This window comes from Nannobrachium achirus (genome assembly GCF_963921795.1).
Source record: "Nannobrachium achirus genome assembly, chromosome: 19".
Lineage (NCBI taxonomy): Eukaryota > Metazoa > Chordata > Actinopteri > Myctophiformes > Myctophidae > Nannobrachium > Nannobrachium achirus.
Genome location: NC_137826.1, coordinates 12,657,274 through 12,680,093, shown reverse-complemented (window position 1 = coordinate 12,680,093; position 22,820 = coordinate 12,657,274). Strand labels below are relative to the sequence as shown.

General features: G+C 42.3%; 1 protein-coding gene across 1 annotated transcript in view; it reads left to right on the top strand.

Moving 5' to 3' along the window:
• tmem132e (transmembrane protein 132E) overlaps window positions 1–22,820 on the top strand; it is a gene marked incomplete at its 5' end in the record, with an annotated part of 201,259 nt that overhangs the window by 113,845 nt on the left and 64,594 nt on the right. Inside the window, 2 exons of the mRNA XM_080749244.1 lie at window positions 2,869–3,012; window positions 19,014–19,219. Coding sequence (XP_080605370.1) covers window positions 2,869–3,012; window positions 19,014–19,219 — 350 coding nt within the window. The remainder of the gene's footprint in view (window positions 1–2,868; window positions 3,013–19,013; window positions 19,220–22,820) is intronic.

The following is a 22,820-nucleotide window of genomic DNA, read 5'->3' as shown; positions in this document are numbered from 1 at the left end:
GCTCTCCGTGGCTCTCCGTGGCTCTCCGCATACATTAGACTGCTATTGACCGCACCAAGTCAGCGAAGCCCTTATGAGGTGTCCCATTAGTTTAAGGAAGGAGTGATGGAAGAGGCGAGAAAACAAGAGTCACCTGACTTGGTGGTAAACCAATGAATGTTAATGGATGCATTCTTCAGTCCGGCAACTGGTGTGATGTGCGTGCTTTCGTAGACGTACCATAAACAGGTAGCTACTGTACGTGAGAATGGTTAGCTCCATCATTCACATTTTTGCTCTTCTGAATTCATAAAGTAAAAGGTTATGGTTCTCAAGACTACAGATACACACACATCCACGCAGATATTTTTGAACCCAGGCCTCCCACATGAAAGTCCAATATCTTAACCATTACTCCAAAGGGATACCCCTATGGAATGAGGGAGATACTAGACTTTTTGAGGCTTCAGGCTGGGGCTGCGACTCTCTCCGCCAATACATGTATAGTACCATTATTATTACTAGATCCAATCTACTTCTGGAACGATGTAGATTGCCATTGTATCTGTGTCAATTACATTTTAATTAAATTGAATTTCATTATTGTGCCAAATCACAAGCTGTCTCAAGACATTGTCCATTTTATGGCCATATTATGGAGATCTCTGCATCTCTCGTTCTTGTCTCTTTTATGCCTACTGTATACTGTATCAGTCGGAGTCTGTCAGATCAGCGGATCTGGACAACCACTTATCCGATCTACTTCCTGCTCGGTACCACACTCCTTCAGGTCCTCTGTGATACGTGCGACTGTAGTCGATCGGTGGCATGGTTTTCTACTGTAGATACATGAACTACAGTTATACAAGCGCGCACATACGAGATTTCGCGCATTTAGTGTGTAGTAGGATTATTGGTATTGTTTCCATTTTTCCAGTGTCAAGGTTATGCCACTGCCTTTCTAGTCCCCAGTGCATGAAGAAGTACCTACTGTAGTTATTCTCAACACAAGTTATTTTGCCCTCCCTTATCCCTTATATCTTCCCTATCCAGTGTCCACTGCTTTACAAGTTACCTGTATTGTAAGATTGATGAAATGATGAAATGCATGATTTTAATTCATGAAATTCCATTGTTTCCAACAAGTGCACTGTATACTGTATCAGTATAACTCAAATCCTTTTTCCTCTCTTTTTTTGTTTGTTTGTTTTACAAGTTAATTCACTTATTTAATATATCAAATCAGATATTGTGAACTGTAAGATGATTGCAACAGACTTAGGCTCTTGTATGCATAAGTCTTCATTGGGCTGAAGCCATCTCCCTGCTGGATATATCACACACTCAGTGTGGGGCTCAGTGTGATTACACAGGAAACCATGAAAAAGTAGAAGGGCATAATTTCTCACTTGCTTTTCCTGCTGCTTTATTAGCAACTTAAAAAGGAGGGCCTGACATATATTGTATTTTCACTGTGTTGAATTAGAGAAATGTCCATGGCCCTGGGCAAGCATCACAAATGTACCAGTACCCTTTTTGCAGCTTCCATGCTCTGCCAAAAAGCAATAAAAAATAAAAAATAACACAATAATAATGAATGGATTCACACTTCAACTGAAGGCGTGTATTTTAATGGGCTATTTCCTTTCCAGAGCAGTCAAAATAAACTTCTGAATGGACACAATTTTGGCCACGTTTAAGAGGAAATCAAGTGATAGTTTTACATTATTATATCCAGCTTGCTATTTCGTTTTCCCACAAGTTGATTTTTTGTCATACAGCTTACTGTTACTGTAAATGTATGCACATATTTTGGCAAGCATAGAACAATTTTCTCCCCATCAAACATCCAATACAGTTATTGTAATGTATGTCTTGTTCTAGTTTACCCCATTCCTAGTGATAAATTCCTCCGTTTAAAAATGTTTAAATTCCACAGTTCATGTATGTTCCGATGCTATGCCTAATGGCCAATTGTTCTCTCAGTGTTTACTAGGCCTAATTAAAAAACGTTCCATTACAGAAATGCAAGAAAACATTTTCTTTGTGGCTGTAACTTAAACCTAGATATTGTAATAAATATATCGTCGTTGTCGGGTGAAAACCTTGTATGTCCAAAGCCGTTCGTTTTGCATTCATCCTTTAAAAAATGATTTAAACTAGTGAAAACAGCCGATCTACAAGCACACAACGCCTCGTGGTGCGAGGCGTTGTGTGCTTGTAGATCTGCTGTATTCACTACTTTTGTGCGACGGCCTTGTATGATGAAGCAGGGCTTTACTTGCGGAATAACGACACATTTGAAACTTGGAGATACAAGGTTTCCAACTTTCCACCCGACAACGACGATATGTGAATTATTATTTGTATTATTATAATATATCCCTCCGTCCCCTCTCCCCTCACCTGAGAAGAGTTAAGTTGATTGAAATACAGTGATGGAGGGTCAACTGTGCTATAAGTCATTTTCAGATGAATGATTGTTGAACTTTGTGCCTAGTTTGCAAACTTACAACGTGCCTGGTACCTACAACTTCATCTTTTGCTGAAAACCCCAACAAAATGATGAATGAAGATTTTTTTTTTAATTATATATATATATTTTTAAATGTATCATATTTATCATATTTGTCATATTTGCTGATATAAAGGTACTGTATAAGGCGTGTTGCTGTATAATATAGTCTTTGCAATATTGCAGGTGATTATACAGAAACCATTGAAAAGGGGCCTCGGCCACATAAAAGCAGGTCTGCCATTGCACGAGAACGTTAGAAATGGACATTTTAGGAATGATTTGCAATCTTAAAAAATAACTGTCACCATGCGGAGTGAGCTCTTTCCATCAAACCGCTCCATGTGAAATGTCTCCTTGCTTTCTCTCCACAGGACACCGAGATCATTAACACAGCCATCCTGACCGGGCGCACTGTGGCCATTCCCGTCAAGATGGTCTCCATAGAGATGAATGGAGCCGTCACTGACATATCATCCTTCGTGCAATGCAAGTCCTCCAATGAAGACGTTGTTAAGGTAGAGTGGAATCAATTCCCTGCATATTATCCACAATCTGGCGTCAGGTGTTCATGTAGAAGATGTCCTCGTCTGTCCCTCGCCTAGCACTGTTAAAAAAAAAAGAAAGAAAAAAACCCAGCACCACCGTCAAAGCCCCATGAGAGCTTAAAAACATCATTATATGTTCCCATGTGCTCTCGATTCAGTTTCTGCCGTATCTCCCTTATGAATCGATGGACGTGTACATTCTGAAATGCCACATCTAAATCAATAAAGCGACAAAAGCAGCAGTAATAGCTCCATATCATGGGGGTTTAAAACACTTCTCCCGCCCCTTGATCTATAGTCAGTCAAGCCCTGCAGAGATGCGTTGTGTTAATCTCCTGCACAGCCCACCATCTTGTGTCTTTCACTTAGCCAAGGGGGATGGCAGCAGCCACAACGCCAGGGTCCTGGGAAGCAGAACAATCATCGCTCAGACCTGCAGGGAATGCAAGCCTGAGGATGGAATATCAACTTCCCATTTGTTTTTCTTTAAAGCAAATTGCGGAGCAATCACAGCAACGTGCGAAGCACGATAGGGGGATGTGATTACACATTTCTTTCTCTAATCTCTAGTCAAATACGATCGTAATGGATTGCACTGTTGGGAGAGAGGGCAGCTATGTAGCCAATAGAACAAAGCATCAGCTGAAATGAAATAGCATCACACTAGAATATTGAAAGGGATGGTGAAGAGAAGATGTGGTGACCCCAGATCAATGCAATGCAGCCTGCGTGTAGGCCAACTATGGGCCAAACCTTAATGGTTAGATAATGGTGGAGAATATCATAATGCTCCCTGCCCCACATCTGCTACGACCAGGGTTTGATTTTCTTAACCACTTTAACGTAAGCCCTGTACAGTATATGCTTTATTCATGACAAACAGCAAAAATAGACCATCCACAAGCTCACAATGCATCACAAAGTGACAGGATGTGAGCTTGTAGCCACTTTTTGCTATTTTTGAATAAAAAAATTAAAGTGGAATTTTGATTGGGAAGCCTATTTTGTCATTAATGTCGTTAACTAAAAATTTTGAGCGGTGCCAACCGCTCCTACATCTAGTTTCGTCTGTATGTACAGTACATATGTCACGTGTCTGTCCGGACTGCCATTGGTCAATATTGGTGTCTGTATGGGGTGCATCTCTCCACTCCGACATGTCTCCTTTCCGACATGTCTCCATTCCGACACTAACCCTATCCCTAACCTTAACCCTAAACCTAACCCCTAACCCTCGACAATAAGAAGTCAATTTCGGAGTGGCGACATGTCGGAATGGAGAGAGCCTCCCGACCTGTATGTATGTCCTGCCCTATCCCACATTGGCTAAGCTTCATGGGATGCTTAATGAAATTAAGTCATAAGTAGCACCACTCACTTCACACTGGGTGTGATTTTTAATTACTGTATTATTAGATTGTGATATCATCAACCATAAATGTCAAACATATCAAACCCATTTCCCAAAAGGAAATGAATGTATTTAATTCAGTCTGAACAGAACAAGGCATAAAACATATCCTCTCTATCGATAGAAAAAGAATGACCAGAGGGGGATATCAAATCAAATCCTGGTTAAGGCACTCAAGTCAGGTCTAAGACCATGTTTCACATACAGCATATTCGAGCAAAAAAAGACTAAAATGTGTTTCCAGAATATGATAAAAACAGACATTGTACAAAGAATATTCATAACAAAGTCCTTATAGCTTATGCCTGTTGTGCTCTGTCAGAGGACCGATGGAATTGGCTTCACCGCTGCGGTTTCATAAGCTGCGCTGTGTTAAATGCACTGCTGAAAAACAAAAAACCCTCGAGGTGCTCATAAATGTGGCTGATCATAACCACTGGTGCATCATCCTCAGGGGCGTCACACCAAATTCTGGGCCCTGGGTACAAGGATTCACTGCGGGCCCCCCATGAATGTTAACTATTGAAAAATAGCAGATATACAAGCTCACAGCGCGGCACCGAGTGCCGCGCTGCAAGCTTGTAGATCTGCAATTTTTTTTTTATTGTGGAAAAAGTGTGCAAGAAACCCATGTTTCCATGTCAGTGTTGCTCAAACTTTTTCATGTGAAGGACCCCCAAAATGATATGAATTTGGCCACGGACCCCCATCTCAAAATATTTAGTTCCAGGGACCCCCCCCGGAAGCAAAATTTGAGTTACAAATGTTCGCTTAAAAAATACATATTCAAAGATTTGCACACATTTTCACGACTTTTCAAAAATAGCAGATCTACAAGCTCGCAGCGTGGCACTCTGTGCCGCGCTGCGAGCCCAAGGGCCCCTCCACCTTGGGCCCTGGTAACTCAGTCCCACTTTCCTACCCCTTGTGACGCCCCTGATCATCCTTGCTCTGCATGAGTCTGCAGCCAGATTAGTTAGGCACAAGGGGGCTCGCCCAACGAGAGTAGGAGTTTTATTATAATTCGATCAAAGCGTTTCATGGGGCAGAGATCAGAATGACACCACACAGTCGTAAATATCCTGTGTTGCTTTTATAGGTTTTGAGAGGGGATTGCCTGCGTGCTGTTGGGGCTGACCACACTATAGAGTTGGAACAAGTGTTGATATGGGATGGCTAGTTCCTTGGCTCTTCACATCATGTTCTGTCAACCATTAAAGGCAAGGAAGGCATTAAGCTGTGTAATATCGAGTGGAGTTGGCTTCACTGCCCCTTCCACTGAAGTTTAGAGACTTAAGCCCTTTGCACACAGGCGCGTTTATCCGCACGGATAAAACGGACAATTTCATTTTTTTAAAAGAAAACAATTATTCTCTATGACCTCATGCACACCGGATCCGAATTAGCAGTTTTTTTTTTCTTGATCGAACCCAGTTCGATTTGTGCGTCTTGTCGCATGCGGTGAAAAACTCATCACTCCTTTTATGACTCCTTTTGGGATCCGCAGCGCCGATTCCGCACAGCCTTGCACACCAAATCCAATGCGTTTTACTCACACAGCAAACGGAAGAAACGCAACTCATGTGTGCAAAGGGCTTTATTCAGGATGGGACCTTCATGTCCAGGAAATAATACAGGCCCTTGACGGTTCAATAAAGCGTTCAAAAGAATGCGAAAACAAAAAAGATACAAAGTTGGAGAAACAAGGTTTTATTTTGTATTTGTAGCAGGGCACACGCTGTTCAAATCGTGGCAGTCATGCTGCAGACCTATTCTAATTATATTTGTCTTATTTTTCCGCAGACATATTTTGCTTGTCCCCACTTTAGTTAAATGAAGTGACAGGCTTTAGAATGTCCCGTCATATCTGCATGGCACTGGTGCCTGAGATTGGAATTTAAACCGCATTTGAAGACAGATTACGCCCTAAACCTCTATGCTGAACGATGCTTTGTTTTCACCCCAGCTTGCTTCCATTTGGATAATTGCCAGCCTGCCATTGTTGCAATTTGTTCCCAACTTTTGAGAAAGGATGTGCTGCTCTCATTTTTCTTTGAGGAGACTGTTATTTATTTATTTGTTTACTTGTTCTTCTCCCTCCAAAGGACATAAATAAGCCGCAGTATATGTCAATGTTGGCAGATAAGCGAAGTGTGTGTATATGCGCGCGTGTGTGTGTGAGGGCACACATAAATCCAAGCGTACATAGACACACACGCTTGTGCATGCACATTTGCGTACACATGTGTATTTATTTATGCATGCATGCATGCATGCATGTGTGTGCGCACGTACGTGAGTATTAAACTAGTTACTAAGTACATTTACTTAAAGGGGTACTCCACCACTTTTCAACCTATCTTCATATAATAGGTCCTCACTAATGTTCATGATAAAATATCACAATTTTTTTCTACACACTTTGGGTCTCATAGGAGAGCTGTGGGTGGGTCAAATCCTTCCTACCGGTGACATCATCAATGGGAAATGCAAGCTAATAGAAACTGCAGGCTTTCTATTCCTGAAAAAGTTGCAATGTTAAAAGTGGAAGCCATCGTTCTCGTGATAATATTTTTTTTTTGTCAAACGATGATGTCACCGGTAGGAAGGATTTGACAGCTCTCCTATGAGACCCAGACTGAATAGAAAATAATTGTGATATTTTATTATGAACATTAGTGAGGACCTATTACATGAAGACAGGTTGAAAAGTGGTGAACTACTCCTTTAAGTACTGTACATAAGTAACATTTTGAGAGTATTTCTGTGGTGGCAAAATTCATATAACAATCATTGTGGTATTGATTTACAAAACATACAATAACCACTTCAGCCCTGTATACATTTCTGCCATTTGAAAATAGCTGATCTACAAGCTCACAATGCCTCGTGATGCAACACATTGTGAGCTTGCAGATCTGCTATTTTCAAAATATATGTTTTTGAGCGGTGGTCACACCGTCTCCATAGCGTGGCCGTGTGTGTATCCGTCTATGTATGTGGGTCCGTATGTAGCCGTCTATGTATGTGGGTCCGTATGTAGCCTAAGTACCCCTGGTGACCAGAGAGGTGCTGTTGAGTCTAGTCTGCCGTGAGCATCAACTGCAATACCAGTGGTGGCCTGAGTGACATGGATGGATGGATGGCTCTCTCTCTCACACGCAAGCAAGCACCCCCCCCCCCCCCCCCCATATATATATTTTTTTATTATTATTTTTTTTTAAATATTTTTTTTATATTTTTTATTATAATTATTATTAGTATTATATATTTGTTTTGCTGTTGCGCAGCCTCCACGACCACCGCTCAGTTCACACGGGTGTGATTTTTTTTATACATTTGGAAACTTGTGAAATGGGACATTCTGCATAATGAGTACTTTCTATGTTTGGTACTTTAACTACATTTTGATACCAATACTTTTGTACTTTTACTCAAGTAAATTCTGAGTTCCGGACTTTTACTTGTACTAGAGTATTTCTACATTGCAGTATGGATTATTTTACTTAAGTAAAACATTTGAGCACTTTTTCCACCACTGGCAAGCAGGCACGGTTGTGCAACGTGGGGAGAAAGGCAGAGAAAGGTATAACACAGTCAGAATGATAGAGGGAGACAGTGGACTTCACAAGAGCAAGCGACATCCCACCCCCACCCAATCATCCTCGCTCCCCATGGCTGTGTGAGTCCCATCACCTCGTATGTGACGACCATGGAGATAAAGCCTTGTGTCTGTGCTTGCCCATGGTCATCCTGCCCTGTGTGGGTTAAAGCAAGTCTCCCTTGTCCTAGCCTCATCAGTGTTGACACGTTCACCTTTTAGTGGAGCCCCCTGCACGTTTAGAAGGGGCAAATAGGGGGGGAGGGGTTGTGTGGAAGGGAAGTAAACGCCCTAGAGGATGCTCCTGTGTCACGAAACCGCCTGGCCGGTTGTGCCGTTCTGGTCACAAGGGGCCATTGAAGCGTGCTTGCATTCACGGTTAACAATGGCACAGAGGGTGAAGGCAGTCACATGAGGTGTTAAGACCGGGTGCATCTCTCCACTCCGACATGTCTCCTTTCCGACATGTCTCCATTCCGACACTAACCCTATCTCTAACCCTAACCCTAAACCTTAGGCCCATCATGGGAGTGTCGCCACTCCGACAATAAGAAGTCAATTTCGGAGTGGCGACATGTCGGAATGGAGAGAGCCTCCCGTTAAGACCATGGCTGAATGGCCACCTGGGAAGTGGGAAACAAGTCCCAGGTTCAATTCCTGGCCCTGACGATGTGTTGTCTATGAGCAAGACGCCTCCCTTTCAACCACATTAACCCTGGTGTCTTTATTTTTGGCATTATTATTGCCATTAATGGTTAAAAAAAACAAACGCTGAAGTACATACAGTAGGGCTTACGTGCATAGCATTGTCTCAAGATGTAGGCATGTCATGTACAGTACACAATACACCTGCATGGTCTAGACAATGAGACAAATTCATTTAATTGACTGCATTCACTTGACATATTGCCTTATGTTGTGACAAATTTAAAGTTTTCCCCCCGTAGGAATAAACAATTGGATTAGAGTTGAAAAATAAAAAAGCCACTGCAAAACCTGAGACAGATTATCAACGCAATTTAATATAAAGTTGGGTGCTGTGCTTAGCTTACTGATGCTAGATTGTCCACAGCAAGTTGGCACGTTCACACGAGTCCTTCAGAACACTGGCAGTTAGCTCTAGGAGTACTGCTTATAAATGATGACACTGCAGCAGCTGCGCTGTGCTGTGCTGCGAATCCCATTTTATGCCATTTCTCAACGGCAACAAACCTCACACTGTTCATGCAGACCAGAAATAGCAGGTTTTTATGTCGTTACTGTACTCGCCACGGGTCATATTTCAAAAGGAATCAGGGAAAGGAAAAAAACAAATGGTCGCTATAGCGTTACGGTATACACCAGTGCATATGTTTCTCTGCGCCGCTAGTCAGTTCGTACCTCCCGTCGTGGCAGATGTTTTGTTGAATTAGGCCCGTGACACCTTCCAGAAGGCAAAGACAGCAAATATGAGAGCACCAGAGCCACGGATCATTTTCAAACTCAACATCATCAATCTCAACAACAATGGGCTAATGGGGATCGGCTCATTTAGCAGATAGGAGCTAAATGAACTCATTAGTAACAGTTGAAGCGAGCTTAGCAACACATTCATAACGCGTGAAAGAAATGCTTCATAACATCTTCTACAAGGCCCCATTCCCAATATTGATATACCAATATTGAAGCCTTTGTAGCGGCCTCACACAGTGTTACAGTCTATCATAGCTGTCGGACAGGAGCTTTGTGTCTCCATATATCATTGTCTCTGCCGTGATGGCCGGAACGGCCGGGAGTGGGGGGGTGGGGATTATGTTTTTGCCGCAGTCTGTCTGCCCGTGTACGGCTAGCGAACCTTTCTAGTTTACATTTTTCATAAAGTATGGCTCTATTATTTTATTGTCGTACAAGTACCTTAAAATAGATGATCTACAAGCTCACAACGTGCCTTGTGGTGACACTTTGTGAGCTTGTAGATCTTTTTTTTTTTTCGCTGCTTTTTTTAAAATAAATTCACCTATGATGATGATGGTAATAATAATAATAACAAAATAGGCTCTTTAACCGAAAAATATCACTTACTGTACCCTACCCAAGTGGTTCTCAACATGTGGGTCGGGACCCCCAGGGGGGTCCCCAAATTATTTTGGGGGGTCCCCAGATGATTAACTTAAACAAGCTATAGTCAACTTTTTCATTGTAGGGCCGACACTTTGTTTACATCCTAGTCTATAGACTAGAATGTAAACAAAGTGTCGGTCTGACAATGGCCAAAATGATTATTTTATCATTATTTTACGCTTTTTGTGGTCATTTTTTAATAGAAACACATATATTAAGCTTATTTTTTTATAAAATATTTTCGAAACATTATTTTTATTTTAGCATCCGTTTTTCAAGAAGCTCCTTTAATGTGCAACATTGTTTTCTCGCTCAACAGTAAACAAACCAACATAAAGTTTAGGTGTATAGAGGGTACATTTCTAAAGTGACAATTTTAGGAATTTTTAATACATCTAAAATGACAAATTAAACATTGGCCAAATTGTCAAATATTAGAGGCAGGAATTGAATTGCGTTGTACATTGCATGTAGATCTGCTATTTTTCACAATAGAGCTGTGTTATACAAAATGTAATGCCTCGCGTTGGGGTGGGGGAGGGGGATTAAAATATGATTATTTGAGGGTCCTGGCCTGAAAAGGTTGAGAACCACTGCCCTACCCAACCAATAGCCAATGAAAAGAATCAACACGCGCTTGTGACTAAATATAGCTACATCGGATCCATTGGAACACAGGTTATTTTTTCCATTTCCTAAAAAAGTAAAGTTTTTTGGACGTGTACGTTTTCTGTCCGACAGTGAAGATATGTACTGTAACACCGTGACACTTTTTGTAATGTTTGGGCAGAAATCTTTACCTAGGAAAAGTTACCATTTCTGTCTGGGAAATGTGCTTTGCCATGCCTTTGTGGTGAGAATGTGAATGTCACCGAGCTGGCATTGGCTCTGCTCGCGGTGCCAGAACCCATCAGGACTGACTGGGGCTTTTGCTGTGCGTGTCCTTCACATGGAAATGTGGGTGTCATGTCCTGCTGTTGCATGTGCCTGTTGACGAGAGGATTGGAAGTGTAGGCCATGTGGTTCTCAAACTTTTTCAGTGCCAAGGACCTCCTAATTGATCATTATATTTGGCCCGCGGACCCCCCATCTGAAAATGTTATGTGCCAGGGACCCACAGAAGAGATGAAATTCTAAATTGTTCAAAATGTTCCCAAAACGCACACTTAAATAAGAGTACAAAAGTATTGGTAAAATGTACTCAAGGTAACAACAAGTAGAAAGTACTTAATTATGCAGAATGTCCCATTTCACAAGTTTTCAAATGTGAAATGTATACAAATCTTACAGCTTTAAAATCATATTTGTTCAAGTTTTTATACAATTAGCCGAAGTATAACATAGGGTTAAATCATTTTTGTATCCGATAAAGTGAAAATATTTTAATTTCAACAACAAAGGTGCCGTACAAAACATGTTTTTGCATTTGGATTTTGAATGTTCTTTTGCCTGGAGTATCTGATAAGGTGAGAGATAAGATGCAAGTTTAATTACCGGTACACCTGAGGGCAAATTCAGTTGTTACCGCAGCCAGCAGCGGAAGAAATATAAAGATGACAAGATAAGGAGCAAGTAGCATCACTACATTGCATGCATTTCAATAACATTATGCATAAAGCTATGCTTTAGCCCTGTGGTTCTCAAACTTTTTTAACCCATTTAGGCCTAGAATTATTGAATGCTTTAACTATTGGAAAAATAGCAGATATAGCTCACAGCGCGGCACCGAGTGCCGCGCTGTGAGCTTGTACTGTATATCTGCTATTTTTGAAAAATCAAGATTTATTTTTGCAAGTCTTTGAATATATCCATTTAAAAGCAAACATTTCTAACTCAAATATTTTCTTCTGGGGGGTTCCTGGAACAACATAATTTGAGTCTGTGGCCAAATACCTGTAATTTTGGGGTCCTTGACATGAAAAGGTTTGAGAACCACTGATTTAGAGGAAGGATTTAGAAGTCGGGTCAACGATCGGGTCAAAGATATTCAAAGACTTGCACACATTTTCACAATTTTTCAAAAATAGCAGATATGCTGTGAGCTTGTATATCTGCTATTTTTCAACAGTTAAAGCATAAAATAATGGTTAAAGTGGTTAGAATCTAATGCGACTCGGGCGTGCTGATCACCATTACTGATTCCCGAGCGCGGCACGGCTGCAGCTCACCGCTCCAAGAGATGGGTTAAAGGCGGAGAACAAATTTCAAATCACAGCAATGTGTCTGACTAATAAATACATTATTAAGTGTTCCAGGTCTTTGAGGGTCAATTTCAAAGACCCCCGTAACTGGCAGAGTTACAGACCTGTAAGGGTGCATTTGCATCCGCCTCGAGGAACTCTGTGGGTCCCTGGACCCCATTTTAAGAACCACTGCTTCAGCCACTCATTCCCACGTGAGGCCTTTCACAATTAAGTTTGTCGGCCTGAGTTTTCAGACTGCGGAGGAAAGTGGGAGGGAGTTTGCAGACTTGCAACGGGTTATTTATTCCACAGCTTGGGAGACAGGAGGGAAGAGGAGTTTAGCACGTGAGGAGCATTTGCACCAGTGGTCCTTGAGGGGGTTCCAGGTGGTCCCCAGCTAAATGATGGGGAGTTGGTAACCAAATGGACCCTTATAGATCCTTAACTCCTGAGAACGTAAAATGATTTTACGCTCTCAAGAGTTCAATTGTTGTATCTGCATTACTTAGTTAATTTACTAGAAGTCTACGCAATGAGAGAATGTAGAACAAGTGTTCCTTTGGTCAATGTTTAGCTGTCGTCTCCCTCTCCTATGATACCAACAGCATGCATGGAATTGTGGCGTTTTGGGTCTGAGAGGCTAAATCTCACATCAAATGGTGGTCCGTGGCTCAAATGCAGAATAGATAATGTACCTCCATATGAAAAGGGTTGAAAACCATTGTGTAGGCCATCACCAGTGTTTTGTACTGGGTGACACTGGGTGCGGCAGCAACCGGAATGGGGAGAGATCCTGTGTGAGAATCAGGGGTGTCACAAGGGGGGGGGGGGGGGGAGTGGGACAGAGTTACTAGGGCCCAAGGTGGAGGGGCCTTCATTATTTTATACTTTAGCTATGGAAAAATAGCAGATCTACAAGCTCACAGCGCGGCACCGAGTGCCGCGCTGCGAGCTTGTAGATCTGCTATTTTTGAAAAGTCGTGAAAATGTGCGCAAATCTTTGAATATATGTATTTTTTTAAGCGAACATTTGTAACTCAAATTATGCTTCTGGGGGGTCTCTGGAACTAAATATTTTGAGATGGGGGTCCGTGGCCAAATACATATTTTGGGGGTCCTTCACATGAAAATGTTTGAGCACCACTGACATAGAAACATAGGTTTTTCAAAAAACGAAAAAGACTATTTTCACGATTTTTGAAAAATAGCAAATCTACAAGCTCGCAGTGCGGCACTCTGTGCCGCACTGTGAGCTTGTATATCTGCTATCTTTCAATCGTTAAAGTACCCAGGGCCCAGAATTTGGTGTGACACCCCTGGCAACCGGAACGGGGAGAGCTCCTGCGTGAGAATCCTGGGATGACGAAGACCAGGCATGCCGTGGCATTCTGGATAAGATAGCGTTGACTCGTCCCATTTGGTGTATGTTTAGCTTTTAAGTTCATTGACCTCAGAAACAGTTTGCTCAATGTAATTAGTATCGTCATTTTCACCCAGTGGCAAACTGTTGCTCGTAAATATTTCACAGTTTTTGACAGCTGGAGGTCATTGCTACATTAGGTTAGGCTAAATAAGACAGAGTGACACTTTTATACAAATTTGTTCTGACTAGCTGTTATAGGGAGATATTGGCACTCGTTAGAATGCTGGAGGTCATGATGTTGGAACTAACTGTGGTATAATAGAAAGTATATTGCACTGAGTAAGAGGGAATTTTGAATAAGTAAATAAGACACAGAGATGAATTATTTGGTACTGAACACTGATAATATACAGTAGGTGTTTATGGAACATGCAAACCAGGCCAAATGTGATTTATCAGTATAGAATGTATCTACACTGCTGAGATTGATTCAGAGTTCTTTCTTTCTTTCTTTCTTTCTTTCTTTCTTTCTTTCTTTCTTTCTTTCTTTCTTTCTTTCTACTGTATGTCATAGCACAGTGAACCAGCACATGTGCTCGAGGAACTTTGGTCAAACCGTTTATCATGTCTCTATTATTGGATCCTCTGACACGCGACACCTCTTTTCACCCCTGTCTCAGTCACTCCTCCGCTGACACGCCCCGAAATTATAATAGTATGATACAGTAGGTCACGTGGTCTTTCTGAAAACGGTCTGAAATAGTCTGAAACTCATGTCACAGTGTAATCTGCCCCTCGCCCCCCAACAACAGCTGACCAGTACAGTAAGTAGTCTAAGTACAGTCAATTAATTTGATTGACTTATAATTGCGCATGCCCACAATGACATCATAAAAATATTAACTCATATTTTAAGATGACTTTTTAAAGGGACAGTACCCCTTTAGGTGACAGTACCCCTTTAACTCTTTAACTACCCAAACCTATCTACAAAATCTATCATGTTGTATCGTCATCAAATAGCAAAACATTGCAGATCTACAAGCTCACACATAATGCGCTGCAATTTGGCATGTTGTGAACTTGTAGATCTGCTATTCTTGTCGAAATCATAAGGTGTCCTTATACCTATATTTAACTCATATAGTGCCAATCCCGAGAAGACTCGTGAAAAATACTCGAGTATCACATGGTGCCAATCCCGAGTATACTCGTGAAAAGTAATATATTACTGTAACGGCGGATACATTACCGAGAACAATGGCCGGAGGTCCGGAGACGAAATCCGTCGCTGATTTCGCATCATCACGGCTCCACGAGCACAAAATAGTCCCATCCATAACATTGAGGTGGACGGGGGATCTCATCTTTAATGTCCATTATCTCAAAACTACACTTTAGAAGCTAGGATGGAGGCAGATGCTCGCTTATGTTACACATGTATAAAAGCTCCCGGTCCGCCATTACACAACTCCACGTGGACAACGATCGGTTCCGGCGCAGGACGCGATGACGTCAGACCGGAAGTGTTTGCGCTGTGGACTTCTGGCCTTCAAAATAAGATAGCGGGGGTGATGCCAACCTGAGACTGGCATCGTGGACTTTATAATCCGTTAATTTCATGGGCACTAAATGAGTTAAATGACCCAGTCTTAACATTGGGGTGTTGATTATAACCATCCATGGTTATAATCCGAAGTGGCCAGGACCTGTCCACTCCACCCAGGCAATCTGTTGGCGCTGTGGAAGGTGCCACAGTGCATTAGTGGTCGCTCGCTGGCAATCTGGCGGCATGGTGCGTTGAAAGCCCTCCTCAGCAGTCTCCCATGGGGCCTCTGATGCCCGTAGCTGCTAACAGCTTTTGACTGGCAATTAGCTGGCCAAGTTTATCAGCAGCAATAGACACCACCGACGCAGCTGCAGAGAGCACTCACAGCTAGTTACTAGACTCACAGGCCGACTTACTGGATATACGTCCACACATGTACATGCTCAGTACATGTGTGTGTGTGTGCGCGCGTGTGTGTGTGTGTGTGTGCGCGCGCGCGTGCACGTCTGTGTGTGTGTGTGTCTGTGTGTGTGTGTGTGTGTGTGTGTGTGTGTGTGTGTGTGTGTGTGTGTGTGTGTGTGTGTGTGTGTGTGCGCGCGCGCGCGTGCACGTCTGTGTGTGTGTGTGTGTGTGTGTGTGTGTGTGTGTGTGTGTGCATGCGTGCGTGCATGCAGGTATTCATGGTCACAGGAGTGCCACTAAGGAATTAATCAAGGGAGCTTGGTTATCGTCACTGTCGGGCAGAAACCTTGTATCTCCAAGTTTCAAATTTGTACATTTCTTCGCAAAGTAAAGCCCCGCTTCATCATACAAGGCTGTTGCACAAAAGTAGTGAAAACAGCAGATCTACAAGCACACAACGCCTCACGCCACAAGGCGTTGTGTGCTTGTACATCGGCCGTTTTCACTAGTTTAAATCATTTTTAAAATGATAAATACAAAACGGAACGGTTTGGGACATACAAGGTTTCCACCCGACAACGACGTTATTGTGTTGTTGTTTTGTTTTTCCCTTTTCTTTTCTTTCTTTACGAGCCTGTACGTACAGATGATACCATGCATCTTCTCCGAAAGAACAATAACAACGCGCAACGAGGAAGGGCTCTCGGGTAATTTCTGAGGTCAAATCCTCTGAAAATTGCATTAGCCCGAAACCGGAGGAAAACACAGTCCCTCTCCAACCTCTAGCCTGTCTGTGTGGAAGGGGAATTTTATTACTCAGACCTCCTCCCGGGCTATGATGAATCTCCAGCCCTGAGAAGACCGTGCCGGCTTCGACCTCCATTTGCGGGAGATTAGCTGCTCTGATTACAATGTCAGCTCCCTCCCACTGTCCAGATAAATCTTCAATGGGATCCCAAAAGCAAAGCCCCCCCCCCCCGCCCCCCCCAGATCTATTGCAGTTAAGCCATTTAGGTCTAGAATGTATATCTGCTATTTTTCGATAGTTAAAGCATTAAATATGAGTGCCGCGCTGCGAGCTTGTAGATCTGCTTTTTCATGAAGTCATGAAAATGTGAGAAAATCTCTTTTTAAACACACACACACACACACACACACACACACACACACACACACACACACAGACACACACACACACAGACGTGCACGCGCGCGCGCACACACACACACACACACACGCGCACACACACACACATGTACTGAGCATGTACATGTGTGGACGTATATCCAGTAAGTCGGCCTGTGAGTCTAGTAACTAGCTGTGAGTGCTCTCTGCAGCTGCGTCGGTGGTGTCTATTGCTGCTGATAAACTTGGCCAGCTAATTGCCAGTCAAAAGCTGTTAGCAGCTACGGGCATCAGAGGCCCCATGGGAGACTGCTGAGGAGGGCTTTCAACGCACCATGCCGCAAATTCTGCTTCTAGGGGGTACCTGGAACTGAATATTTTGAGATGGGGGGTCCATACATATCATTTTGGGGGTCCTTGACATGAAAAGGTTTGAGCAGCACTGACATAGAAACATGGGTTTTTCAAAAAAAACCTTAGAAGGATTTAGGCACTTAGGATAAGACTTCCACAAATGTTCAAGATTTTTCAAAAATAGCAGATCTACAAGCTCGCAGCGCGGCACTCGGTGCCGCGCTGTGAGCTTGTATGTCTGCTATTTTTCAATAGTCAAAGCATAAAAGAATGCGTAATAATGCGTTCCCGGCCTAAGTGCCTTAATAATTTAGTATTAGACGGTGCACAAGTATTTATGATAATTCAGCTGGAGCCGAAGTCTTTGAGTAAATGAAAACCCTAAGGCACGGGTTTTTCAGTTCAATATTGCAATTCCTTGGAGGACTTTTACTCCTGAATTTCCACTTCATAAGTTGACACCGCATACCCCTGCTGTGTCACATATTATATTATACAGTATAACATTAATATCTGATGAAGATTCACATATGGACTCAGCAATCATTATGATTATATCTGATGTAACGCTGTAGATTATAAATTAAGCAGTCTTCAGCGTTCGTTTCATGCAAATTAGTTGTTTGATTGGCACATTATGTTTCGATCCGCGCATACTGTAGATTACGGCGCTGTAATTAGAATTGGTGATAGAGACGGGTGGGTTGGGCTGGCGAGGGGTCCATGCTGGTCAGGGACGTGCTGGGCCCCTTATTCAGCCCGGGAAAAATAGTTGTAGAGGCCATTTCAGATCATGACAAGTGACAAGCCAGTGGGCCAATTACATGAGTTATATTTTGTCGTTGTCGGGTGGAAACCTTGTATGTTCAAAACTGTTTGTTTTGTATTTATCATTTTAAAAATGATTTAAACTAGTGAAAACAGCCAATCTTGTAGATCAGTTGTTTTCACTACTTTTGTGCGTCGGCCTTGTATGATGAAGCAGGGCTTTGCTTTGCGAAGAAATTTACAAATTTGAAACATGGAGATACGAGGTTTCTGCCCGACAGTGACGATTTACTTTGTTAACTACCCAGCCCCCAAAATGGAACGAAGGCCGACATTTCTTTTTTTTCCCCTAATGGCCGGCCTGGACCGGCCAGGAATGAACCGGCCGTTCGGGAGTTGTCCCGCTTTTCCCAATGGCCAGCACGTCCCTGATGCTGGTTGTAAACAGGCTTGAATGCAGCTACTCAGGGCCTCTTCCTGTGCTGCGTAAGAGATGCAAATTACAGTGGAAGGAACATCTCCACATAAACATTGTTTGCACATCAGCAGTATCTTGTCCAAAATGTCCCTCCCAGCACAAAGTTGGGGGAATTAACAGGGGTATTATTGTGTCTTAAAGGAGTAGTTCACCCCCAAAATGACTTTTTTTCTATTGATTAGTCACGCCATGGAGACTAGAGTTCAATAATATTTTCTTTTGGTTTTTGTCACATTCCTAAGACATTGATTCCGGATGGGGACCCGTTTCGAAACGGGTCCCCATCCGGAATCGATGGGGGTAAATTTATTGTTATCACATTTGTGTCTTAGGAATGCGACAAAAAAAATAAAAATATTATTGAACTCTAGTCTCCATGGCGTGACTAATCAATAGGAAAAAAAAGTCATTTTGGGGGTGAACTACTCCTTTAAATGAGCAGTCAGTAAGTGAGAGGGAGACATAATCCATTATATTTGCTCGACCGTAAAAACCCTGCGTAATGAATTGCAACGCTGACACGTGTATTGCTTTTCCACTGTACATCATCACATATCACCATCACCCTACCGCCGCTGACGTGACTATTACCATATAGATGGTGTCTGACTGTGTTGACCCTCATCTCTACCCCAGGTCTCCATGAATTGCGACTACGTGTTCGTCAACGGGAAGGAGACCCGCGGCTCCATGAACGCCAGGGTGATCTTCAGCTACGAGCACCTGAGCGCGCCGCTGGAGCTGACGGTGTGGGTGCCCAAGCTCCCGCTGAACGTGGAGCTCTCCGACAACAACCTCAGCTTCATCAAAGGCTGGAGGGTACCCATTCTGCCCGATCGCAGGTGAGCCTCTCAACTCCACAGAGCGATTCATTTGAACCCATTTAGAGTTTTAGACCGGGTACACATTATTACGCATGACATTATGCTTTAACTATTGAAAAATAGAAGATATACAAGCGGCACCGACTGCCGCACTGCGAGCTTGTAGATCTGCTATTTTTGAAAAATCTTGAAAATGCGCAGCGAGGCGCTGTGAGCTTGTAAATAGGCTATTATCAGTGATGGGCAGTAGCGAGCTACAAGTAGCGACGCTACATAGCTTAACTACATTTTTCAGTAGCGTCACGGTAGCGCCGCTCGTTTTGAACCAAATAGCTTTTAGCGTAGAGGAGCTATTTTTAGACCCCAGTAGTGACGTAGCGTCCACCAAACGCTACACGTTACTAATAAAGGTTGTGCGCAAAAAAGAAAAGAAAAAAAATCCCCGGAGAAAAGCCATGGTACAACCTGTGCACAGTGCATGAATCACTGCTCGTTTTATACTTCTATAGTACAGCGGTGTCATTTGCAAAAAAGGACAGATCTACAAGCTATCAACGCGTCTCGGCTCGGCAGGGTGTTCGCTTGAAGATCTACCCTTGCTTATGGCTCCTCCCCAATAGCAAGAAGTCACTGCTCTCTGTCTGCACCGGTGCACTCACTGCACACAGAGAGAGACACGGAGAGATGGAGGGGATATGGAACTAAACATACACAGTGAAACTAAAGTTATTTGCAACGTTTGCAATGTTAGAACTTCACTCGTTATAACTTTAACCAAATGCGGGTGAAACAGTGAAGGGGACACCGCACCGCATGATAGAGTGCAAGGAACGTCGGACTCGGACTGGACATACCTCGCATATCGATCAAAAACAACCATTCACACCTCGTTTAAAAAGCGTGCCTCAACGACGTGAATTAACATAAGAATGAGCCATCGGCAGGATGCATGTTTGATCCATTGTGTGACCTGCTAAATTACTGCTAAAGGTTCTGTTCTGTCTAAAGCAGAGATGGAAAAAGTACTCACAATTTGTACTTAGTAAAAGTATCAATACTTCGCTGTAGATGTAGGCCTACCCCATTACAAGCGAATGTCCAGAATTCAAAATGTACTTGAGTAAAAGTATGAAAGTATTGGCATCAAAATGTAGGTCTACTTAAAGTACCAAAAGTAAAAGTAGGCTACTAAATGTTTGAAAATAGAAGGTAGCCTATAACATAGGGCTAAAGTGGAATAATGTAGTCTATATTTTATAATATAATCTTTCATAGCTGTAAAGTAACTAGTAACTAAAGTTTTCAAATAATTGTAGTGGAGTAAAAGTACAATATTTGGATTTGAGATGTAGTGAGTAGTAAAAGTACTGAAAACTGGAAATACTCAAGTAAAGTACAGATACCTCAAAATTTTACTTAGTGTAAGCAGGCCTACAGTAAATCTACTTTACTTTACACCACTGGTCCGAAGTAGTCAAAGTAGAACGTTACACTCAACTCACCATTTATCTGCACTACAGTACAAAATGAATTGTAGGCCTATAACATGAATCAATTCAAATGAGAATGTTACTATACTTACTAACTGACTGACTGACTGTCTGTCTGTCTGTTTATCAGCATAAAGATTATCCATCCATCCATCCATCTTATCAGCTGTTTCGACAGCACACAGATCAGGGCACTGATCTGTGTGCTGTCCACAGCTGTGTGCTGTCCACAGCTAACTAATGACAGTGAAGTGGCAATTTAAGGACCTTTTAGACATTTTTAATACCTAAAAAATATAAATAATATACCAAAACTGCATCAAAAGTTAGCAACTATAAAAACTGGTCAAACATTGGCCAATTTGACAATATAGTGAAAGAGGCACAACTTGTGAAAATGGCAGATCTACAAGCTCGAAACGCCTTGTGTTCCGAGGTGTTGTGAGCTTGTAGATCTGCTATTTTCACAATATTTATCGGTGGAACAGAGTGAAACTAAATGTAATGCCTCAACTCCTAATTCCTTGCTTGTCAGGGTGGGGTCCCAAGTTCAAATAGGATTTTTTGGGGGGGTCACAGCCTGAAAAGGTACACGTTTAATTTAAAAAAGTAAATGAAAGGATGAAACAAAAAGCCAGACATGAGGGCTTTTTTCCAGTTTTATAATAATCAATTGAACTGAGCATTTTTTGCCTGACTATTTGTTTGGTGGAAAGTTGCACTTGATCATGAAGTTGTAAAAAAAAAAAAAAAAAAGTAGCTTTGTTGTAGTTAGCTACTTTTGCCGTGTAGCTTGTAGCTTGCTTTGCTACATTTTCTGTGGGTAGCTTCGTTGTAGCTTAAGCTATATTTCATCAAGAGTAGCTTGTAGCTTAGCTTACTACATTTTCTAAGTAGCTTGCCCATCACTGGCTATTATATAAAAGAGCTTTGGTGTAGTGGGGAAAAGGTACAAGTTTATTAAGTTTTGACGGTTCAAGTGGTTAAATATCTGAAAACACAAATTGATATGAATCCAAAATACACTGACTGCGCTGTCAAACAATGAAACTATATGGAATCTATGATAAGGTTGTAGGGATCCCCGCATCATCTCTCTCTCAACTAAGGGGTCCTTGGTCTGAAAACGTTGAAGACCCCTGCATTAGGGAGTTTAAGCAAGTAGTGTTTTCAGGACAGCTCCGCTAGGCGGAAGTACAACTGCTATTACGCAATCGCCGTAGCAGTCAAAACCATTAAAGAGGTGGTGCCATAGTTTTGTACTTTTTCTGTTTTTCATGTGTCTAGGAGGTTGAAAGTACTTCATTAGACCCCCTTATGTGTTTTTTTTTTTGAGAAATGATGTATTCTCTTAGTATTTGTTTGTTTTCTCTTGGAGGCTGCCACCTTGTGGTGAAAAGTGTCAGTTAAAAAACACAGATACTAAGTGTGTCACAGTATCAACTCCTCCCCTATTTACCATTCACCCAACACTGTGGGGTGTGGCTATATCAGCTGGGTCACCACCCACCATGCCATCCATGCATACTTAATGAACTGGGGGTGTGGCCACATAAAAACCCAATTCTAACTCTTTCTGTATACTTTTTTGGAAAAAAATCTTCCTCCTAGTATAATCATAATACCTGATAATCATGTTTTATAGGGGGGGGGGGGGGGGAATCATGGCACCACCTCTTTAAGGAAACAGCTGGCGGCATCGGGTTCCCACCCCCTTTCCTGAACTCTTTGGTTCCCATGGTGACGCGTCTATGCAGCAGACGTTGTAGACGCTACATGGAAAGGTAGTTGCTGCCATCGTAGGAAAGGCTGTGACGGCAAGCAGGTTCATCTATCGAGCACTGATCCATTTCCGGTTACCGGAGCGGACTGCCGTATCCGTCCCTATTAGCTCAAGAGCAGAGGGAAGGTCAGCAGTGTGTTGTCATCAGCACTGCAAGTGTCCTCTTTCAATGTCATGTGCTATAGGATTGTACCAGAGAGTAATTGAGCATAATCCACTTAACTAATTTAACTTCTTTAAACAGTCATGACAGTTTAGTCTAGCAGGCTTAATGTGACATTGATTAAAATGCTTAGGAAGCTTTTAGTGCCATCAGAAACTATACAGTATAGGTAGCAATTTAACA